Here is a 9,104-nt window from a genome sequence, read left to right as displayed (position 1 = left end):
AAAGTTATTTAAAATATTCAGTGAGGACCACCAGCAGAATTTTGATACAAAGGAAAAAAATATATATAACATATGTATATATATAAATATATCAATATAACCTTACCAAATAAAGTCAGCTTAAGTATCCTACTGCATTGAATTGCAAAGGAAAGATCCGAGCTATCAAAAATTGTTATAAGATCTCCATCTGTAAAGAATGTGAAAAAATATATGTTAAAAGCAAAGCTTAATAACTACTAAACACCATTCTAGGRTAGACAGCTTACTTCATTACTAAAAATAGCACTCCCTATTTGATTCTGAAGCTAGTAGAAAAATAAAAGGTTACCGATTAGCACTACTGAAAAATGGTACTGTATTTTTTATACATTAAAAAAGAAAAAATTAAAACCAGAGTAAGAAAAGAGTTTTTTCTTCCCCTGTCATTAAGGTTTCTATCCTTATTTCTGATTTACAGAATAAAGAACACTAAGAAATACCTTTTTTTTTCTCCTTCCCAAAACAACTCGAGACAAAGCAACAAGTTAGACTTGTGCACATCACAAAAGAAAGCGTTTTTAACATGTGAATGCACAGTAATTATGCACAGAGGGATATATATACACATATATAAACATATACATATATAAAAAACTTAAAAGCTATATGCGCATTCTGAGTAGTTTCTAAAACTTCTTAAAACAGACAGAAGAATCAAGACAGTAGTTGGCACAAGCAGACCTCTATTTAATTTTTGAAAGCAACACACATACGCTCACAGGGACAGACAGCAAAAAGTTATGTGACTAGAGCACTTTCTCAATCTATATTCTGACCAATGACCTGAAAGACTGTTTTTAATAATAATACATTATTTTAACTGTTTTTTAAAAGATTAACATATTTTAAAAATATTTTAATACATTTTAATAATAGTAAAGTACCTGTGGGAAAATTAACAGTAAAATTATCCCTGCCTTAACACACGAGCAAGAATAAGAGGACATGAAGATGTTAAAGTTGTCAGAATAGAACTTTTCTCTCAATCACGGAACTAAATAAACTAATAAATTGAATAAAAGAAATGGAAATAAACGACTAAGTGTTGAGGCTTCATGTAGCAGATTTCAGGGACTAGATGACTTACTGAATCTGCACATTGCCCTCAGTCACAGGAACTATATAGGAGCTCTTTGGGACGCCTTAAGACACAAAAGGCTATGCAAAACACCAAACACCTTTTAGTCCACTAAGATTCATACATTTCTGTTGAAGCTTAGAAGACAGTTCCTTTCAGTTCATTTACATCTCATGCTATTTTGAAAGTTTACCTTGTTTTTCAAGCACCATAACTTTAGCCCTCACTGAAGATTTCCTGGTACACTACAGATTTCCTGCTCTGCCAATTACAGTTGTCTACCTTTAGTAAAGGCAAGTGACTTCCAATAGAGTAAGAAGCATTTTACCATTAATTCGGTATCATGGCGCATTCCCATTTTTTATAATGTTATTARAATTCTCTCTACGATATTTGGAATTATCCTTGTTATCCATGGCTTTGGCAAGATAGACTTCCCTTGCTATTAAATTTATCTACTTACTATTTCCCAATATTTTCAAGTGTTCATATAAAGCAATCATTTATTTTTCTTTTGTACTCATTATTGCCTTAGTCACTGAAAGAGAACAGATTGTGGCGATTCTTCCTGATTATTTTCAAGTTTGTAGAAATAACCCCTTTTTACCACTGTAAGACTCTGGGTTTGTACTCAATTCTTTTGCCTAATCATTTTTGCCAAAAAATAAAAAGGTTTTCCTTCACTTTGGTAAACAGGGGGGGATATTAGACTCAAGGATTATAAGTTTTATGAAGATTTAACAAAGTCATGATATTTTGTACAAGTATTAAGCAGAAAATCTCATACTCAGGCTCGACAATCACAAACTTGAGATGACAGCAGCAAGAACAAAGCTCAGTCTCCCTTCAGATTAAGTACTTTTTCCATCCCCCCGCACTGACACTCCCTCAGTCTCACTCCACACATCTCAAAGAAGGCCTTTCTTACTCAGTCTGCCAAAGATTCCTTCTAGAAATTGCACTTGTTTAGCAATTCTGATCGAGACTTTCTTTGAAACATAAGTTATTTATAACCAATTTCCAAAATATTCAAGCCACACAAGGGAAAAAAATATTTTTAATAAATACTTTAGGTTAAATATTTGTTCATCACTGATGAAGGAAAAAGTGATCAAGAATTTTTATTACAAAAGTAACCTTTTCAATTAAGAGCGTCTGTTAAAGCATCTTATTAACATACTTCTTGCCTCCAGTCCCACTGCGAGAAACCTGCGATGGTATCAGCTTTCTGCAACAATGAAAAGTGAACTATCAGGTAGCCGATATCTCAGAGTTGTTGCGCTACAAGGAAGGTCACAAGAAATACAGCTTCTATTTACTGACTCAATCTTGCAAATGGTTTTCATCCACTAATGGCATTTTAGACAATTTAAGAGATTTTTGTTTGTTTGTTTTTGTCCTTAGGAAAATCATCTCARAACAAAACAAGTAATTAAATCTTACCTTCATCTTTATATTTTATTGTGACTTCATCATTGCTCAGAAGTTTCCCTCTAAATACTCTTTGCATCATTAGTACTAACTCATCATAGGTGATGTCCTCATTATGGATAGGAATCCTCCTGATATCTTCACCAAGCTGAGCTTTGATGATCAGCTTTCCACTTAAGTCCAGCTGCCCATTCATGGTGGCCTCCTGAAGTCTGGACACCTGTTAACAAAACATTAAGAACATTCTAGGACACTGGACTGCTAATTATTAAAATATCTTTCACAACAGCAAGTCCCCAGGGAAGCTTTCTTGGACATAYATAAGCTCATGGGCAAAGCAGAACCCTGCAAGATTAGGCACTCAAAATGAACAGTTCTGATCATGCTTGCTGCTCAGAATTTAAATCAGAAGACCTTTGAAAGTTACAAAGCTTTTAAATGTGGTTTTTAATAACTTTTCTCCATTTTTGGAAAAATATTGACCTATAAACTGTCATGGAAAAAAGTTATATAGGAAGTTATATTTCTGAGTATATGCTGTGGAAGTGCACACGTATGTCTTTCTCTAGGAAAACGCAGTGCAGCAAAAGCACTGCCTCACAACAATAGACATTATTAGCCATTAGATCATTTTTACATCTCCCATAATTGCAATATCCAGGAACAAGCTTTTTTTTTTTTTTTTTTTTTTTTTTTTTTTTTNNNNAAAAACCTTAAAAACCTTAAAGATTATAAGCAGTAAGGTAGTTTTACTACAGGAGGCAAATTGAAACAGGCACCATTTCAGACACAAGCAAAAGAGAGACTGAGTGAGTTGGGCCAGTTAAGCTTGGAGAAGGCTGAGAGGGAATCTGATTAACACGTAATAAGTTCATGAAGGGGGAACGTAGGGAGGAAGAGGCCAAGCTCTTCTCAGCGGTGGCCAGTGAAATGACAAGGGGTAATGGGTTGCAAAAGTTGCAACACAGGCAGTTCCATCCCCATGTGAGGAGGAACTTGTTCAGTGTGAGTGGGACAGAGCCCTGGAGCAGGCTGCCCAGGGAGGCTGTGGAGTCTCCTCTGGAGGTCTTCAAAACCCGCCTGGATGCCACCCATCTGGTGCCACATGCTCTAGGTGTCCCTGCTGGGACAGGAAGGTTGGACTAGATGATCTCTAGAGATCCCTTCCAACCTTGAAGATTCTGTGATTCTGCTCTAGGTGATCCTGCGTGTGCAGGGGAGTTAGACTAGATTATCTCTAAAGGTCCCTTCCAACCTTAGGGATTCTATGAAAAGGAGTGGGGGAAAAACAGAACTGAGCATTGAGTTTTGTTATACGCACGGTCAGAAATTATTGGAAGTTTCTCTCCAGGAAGCATGACAGCAAGTTTTTTTTTTGTTTGTTTGTTTTTGTTTTGTTTTTTTAGTATTTTAACCAAGACTTTATATTTAAAAGAACTATCATTAGACCACACAACATTTTCACTTTTATTTTTCAAGTTATGGCTCCTAACCCTACTGAAAAATTCAGTACATCATACAGAAGGTTCCTGAGCAGCACAGTATGGTCCTAATCAAAAGTTATAATCTAGACAAAGCTCTGTAGCAGGACTCAAGTTGCTTGAGATAGTTTCCCAAATCAAGATTAATCAGACTATGAGAGGAAGTCAGTCATCCAGAGGCTGCTATAGACAGCACTGTAAACCCTTTCGTGTCCAGAAAACATCTTTCTCTAGCTGCCCACAGGACGTCACATGTGTCTTGTGGTTCTGGGCCACAAAAGCTTTATGCAAAATACCAGGTTGGGGCAGTTGGTCACTCTCTGACAGACAATTTAGAGATGCACAATCATCTTCCACCCAAGATTCACATGAGACACACTTTAGAGTCACACCCTTCATACTTCATATCGGACAATTAAAGGATTGCCACTTTGTGCCATGTTAAAAACACAAAAGTTTATTATTTACAAATAAAAGGAGAAGTTATCTAGTGCCAAGACAATGAAACTGCAATGAAGAGAAATTAAAGAAGCAGGCACCTTAACAAGCTGAAGTACAAGTTGAAGAGCTTAGAGGCAGGAAGCCTTACATATCAAAAATGGAATTTCCAGAAAGGTACACAGGCAAGCATGTTGTCTTTTCTTGTTGGAAAACAAACAAACAACCACCAAAAAGCAATTCCTGGTACATATATGGAGATATTTCTCCCTTACCTTTAGGGATGTTTTAACATGTTGCTCTGTGAAGAAAGTGAACTTTGGGCAGTCAATTTTTAAAATAGTTCAAGTGGCTTTTCCCCTATCATATTTCTCTAGACAAGTTACTCAGCTAAAAGCTTTCAACACGCTCTCTCTCGATGCTCCTCTATATATTTAGGTCTACTGTTTCAACAATGATGTAATGCACTAGAAAGGCACACTAGAATACATGTTCTAGACTGCAACTCAATTTCATTTTTCTTGTAATTAACTTAATATACAAGTGAACAAACATTTCATGCAAATCCATGCATTTGGTCCTACGACTTTCCTCCCCCTCCCCTGAAAAAAACAATTAACCAAATAAAAAAATCAAACAACCATTGAGCAAAACTGCAAAACTTGTTTTTCTAATCATACAAAACAGTAAGGGAATACAAACAAATGCAATTCAACTGCAGAAAAAGGGAGCTGTAATTAACATAGTCAYGTTGCCAGTGAGACACTCTGATGAAGCAGTCACAGTGAAGTTCATATTATCGTTAATACATTATTCATGTTGTGCAACATAGTAGTCTAGACAGCAAGCATATCAACTCTAATTAGCACTTTGTTTTTGTCGTGAAAATACAGCTATTTGCAGTGGGTATTTAAATAATGGCCATCAAAAAATTAAGTAGTATCTGCAAGTCTTCTCATATCTGCCTTCCACAAACATGCTTATCATTACCTTGGTTTTCTTACTGATGCTGGATTACTGGTCAGATTTTCCACCTCACTTCAGGACAGAGTTAGGATAAGCCGCCATGCACTACCAGTGGCCAAAACCAGGAAGCTGCGTCAGAAAAATGAAAAAGAAAATATTTATTTGCTCTCAGACTTCTTTGGAGATACATAGTTCATACCAATCTTTCATCCTAAAATATTTTAACAAATATATTTTATCCATAGGCTACAGATTGTGTTCATTCATTTTATCCAGAAGGCAACTATCAGATTTATACCTTGAATATCACAGAGTTCAAAGTTGAAATAATTAGATCCCAAACAGTCTTAATATCATAAAAGAGGTGGGTTTTTTTGGGGTTTTTTTTTTTTTTTGGAATTGTGTGTAGGCATTGTTTACAGTAGGGCATGCATTCCTTTCCATGCATCAAGAAAATGATCTCCCCCAGCACTACTAAAATATTCCCTCAGTATGGCTCTCCAGTACTAAAGTACAGCCCTCCATCTTAGCCAGCTAGTTTAGGTTAGAGGAATTAAACTCTGATTTAGCAGCATCAAAACACTGGAGTACCCTCCCTGGATTACTGCTGATGTTTCTATAACATTAATTGATGCTTCAAGGCAGCATCAGGGCCAGACTATCAGCAGCAAAGGAGCAGTAACGTCCCTTTCTCCCAGAAACACCAAACGGTGCAGAAAGAATGGACCGGAGCCAGAAATACACAGCCACTTAAAAACATGCTTTGCCAGCAATTCATTTTAAGATTCATCTGTTGCTTCTGGAAAGTTGMTGTGATGATCTGCTTGGAGTTTATGCAGTCCACCTGTTTCTTATGTTTGCACTCATCATCCGAGGCTACAAGATAATCACTCAGCATACAGATCAACCCAATGTCAAACAAAGCTCTGTTCCTCCCTCCCACCTGCTCTACCCAGTGCTTGCACTTCTTTTTCCTCACATCTTTCCTTCTTTTCTCTCTCTAACACATGCACACAGACAGAGAGAGTTATCTCAACACTCACTGTCTCGCTTATGGATAATTTACTGCTAACTAGAGGAAAAAGTAGCTTTCTGCATGAAACTGGAAGTCCCTAATGTGACCAGCTCAGCTCTCTAGATTCAGCTTAGTAAACTGGGATGGAGAGGCATGAGCATTACAGGAGTGAAGCAGTGCACAAGAGAGCTCTGAAGAATGAAGAAAGGCCCTCCCTAACTTTCACAGGCTGGCAGCTGCTCCCCTCAGCCTGGGCATGCAGTAACATTCACCTTATAAAAAGGGCTGTACTCACTCATATCACGAAGAAGGGTGAGACTGCTCTGACATACTAAGTAGGTGAAAGGAAGAGATGAGAGGGCTTTACTGTTTCCTCACTCACATTTTATGAAACAAATGAGACATGGAGATGGGGCCCCTCTCACCCTGATCTTGCTACAGTTCCCGGTGCAATTTACTGCAATGAACAAATACAGGATACAGATCACATGTCTAAAACTGGTTTAATTCAATTAGCCTGCATCTTGTGCATTGAACTTGAGAAATGCTTTTATTTCTRTGAGGTTAGACGATAATTTACTCAGAAAGTGACAGCAGTAAAAACAGAAGCTCATCAGTGCTTCCTAACAAGGCAGATTTTGGTGGACTCACACATGGACAGATGGAATGCATCAGTCATACCTTGGGCAAGGTAGCCAGCAAGCATATTGTCTTATTTGCCTCCGTTATTCACAGAAAGCTACCTCYTATCTAGCAAAGGATATGGAAAGAGTAACAGAAAAAGCACCTAGGCGCACTTATTTTGTCATACTGTTCTCCATTCTGCTTGGAAATGTTCAGCTTTCAAGAGACAGATTCTAAACACTGCATCTGCTTGCCAGTATTTCAGAAAATTATGTGAAAGGTTTTAATCATTAAAACTTTTAAGTTTTGTCTTTTCTCACTGTGAGTATGACACAGCTAAACATGTGACTGGCTGAAGAAAACTCTTAGTTTCCCAAGGAAGACGCTCAGAACGCAGACTGACAAGCATTTTAACAAAATAAATCACTGCCTACTCTCTCAGGAAAACCGAACTCCCTCAATGCCTTCCCGTTTAAACCCCCTCATTTTTTGTAAAAACCTCACTGATGCCGTCTATGCTCCTTGGTGCATTTTAGGGGCACAGATCTCTCCCCCCTCAAATGCACAGGTTTCTGTGCACCTCACGCACCAAGCTCCTGTCCCAGGCCTGCTCCCACAACGGTGTCGCCACAGCYCTTCTGGATTTCACTACGCTTTTCCGAAGGCAGCGGAGGGCAGCTCTGCCTAAGCGAGGGCAGAGCCAGCACGCCAGCCTCTCCGCTCCCTGTCAGGAGAGCGACGAGGTGCGAGCCAAGCCCCCACAGGCGGAGGGTTTGCCCCAGACAGCTGAGGTGGTGGGGAAGAAAAAGGGCTAATTTAGCATCTTTTGGTCCAGAAGGGGCAGGCCCGATGCGGTGGGGCGCAAAAGCCATCGGGGAGGCCGCCGCTCCCCAAGGATCGGGGCCAGGCCGGGAGCATCAAGGGGGATGGGGGCGCCCCCCGGGGGGCCTCGCGGGGCGGGGGGACACGAGGGGTCTCCCAGGCGCTGCGCCAGGGGCCGCCTCGCCCCGGCGGGGGGGCGGGGATGGAGGGGACGGCCGCGACACTCGGCCCCAACCGCCTCCCGCCGCCATTCCCACGGACTCCCACGGGATCAAGCGGGAAAGGGGATGGGAACCGCGCTCTTACTGTGGCTTCTCCGCCGTCCCGCCGGCGGAGGGACGGAGCCCGGCAGGGAAGGAGGCCGCCCCGTCCCGTCCCGCCCCTCGCGTGGCGATCCCGGCAACGGCCGCCGCCGCCCGTACGTGGCAGCGCAGAGAGGCGACCGCGCCTGCGCGAGCCGCCCGCATGCGCGCCACCGGCCCCGCGGCCCCTGCCAGCGCCGCAGCGCGCATGCGCGGCGGGGCGGGGCGCGTCGCGAGGCGCGCGTCAGCGGCCCGGAGGGGCGGGGCCTTGGCGTCGCCGGGGGCTGCGTGGCCGCGCGGCGGCCGTTGGGGTGGGCGGCGACCGTTGGCGCTGTGAGGGGCGGGAGGCGGGCGAGTCGGCCACCTCGCTCTTCTCACGGCTTATTTTATTATTACTATTTCATTTTAAGCTGGTTGGAATGACAGAATGAGAAGGGACTGTCAGGTGTTTGACGTGCACGGCTGCATGTATATAAGCCCTTTCTCACGACTCTTAGGTGCTGCCTCCACCTTCTCCCAAAAGACAAGAGATGGGGCTTGAGCAGCATTACATGATTTTGTTCTTTTTTTTTTAATTTAATTTTATTTTATTTTTACTGCCATAGTGTGGAAAAGGAGCTTTTTGAAAACGCAAGCTTGCACGCTTGTAGACTAGGTGGCACTGGGATGAAAAAGCAGTTGTGAAGTTACACACCCCTTGCCACACTCAGCCACCCACACAGAGAGAGCCTGTTTGCCTGCTTCTCCCGCCAGTATTCCTGGGCCTGACATGGGTGTTTGCTCACATTGCCTTTCTGCACTATTCCTCCTCCCTCCACCTTTGCTTTTGCAGTTGGTCTACTTAGCAAGAAAACCCACAAATCTAAATCAAAATTTCCCAATTTCCAGAGTTTTCACTGTTACAT

The 9,104-nt window shown here is 41.5% G+C and overlaps 1 protein-coding gene across 4 annotated transcripts in view; it reads right to left on the bottom strand.

The window, feature by feature from the left end:
• TFG (TRK-fused gene) overlaps positions 1 to 8,267 on the bottom strand; it is an 18,531-nt gene extending 10,264 nt beyond the window's left edge. For 2 of the 4 annotated variants that reach the window (XM_026035887.1, XM_026035891.1), the window contains exons 1-4: positions 8,204 to 8,267; positions 5,461 to 5,565; positions 2,564 to 2,771; positions 107 to 190 (exon numbers count right to left, since the gene is read on the bottom strand). In XM_026035887.1, coding sequence (XP_025891672.1) covers positions 107 to 190; positions 2,564 to 2,747 — 268 coding nt within the window. In that variant the 5' untranslated portion in view covers positions 2,748 to 2,771; positions 5,461 to 5,565; positions 8,204 to 8,267. Of the gene's footprint in view, positions 1 to 106; positions 191 to 2,563; positions 2,772 to 5,460; positions 5,566 to 6,746; positions 6,763 to 7,664; positions 7,732 to 8,203 lie in introns of those variants that run through there. The other 2 variants (XM_026035888.1, XM_026035890.1) reach the window with 2 other exon arrangements.
• Positions 8,268 to 9,104: the final 837 nt, after the last annotated feature.

The sequence above is a fragment of the Nothoprocta perdicaria genome, unplaced genomic scaffold (genome assembly GCF_003342845.1).
Source record: "Nothoprocta perdicaria isolate Ctin4 unplaced genomic scaffold, notPer1 scaffold_169, whole genome shotgun sequence".
Lineage (NCBI taxonomy): Eukaryota > Metazoa > Chordata > Aves > Tinamiformes > Tinamidae > Nothoprocta > Nothoprocta perdicaria.
This window is presented reverse-complemented; position numbering and strand designations above follow the sequence as displayed.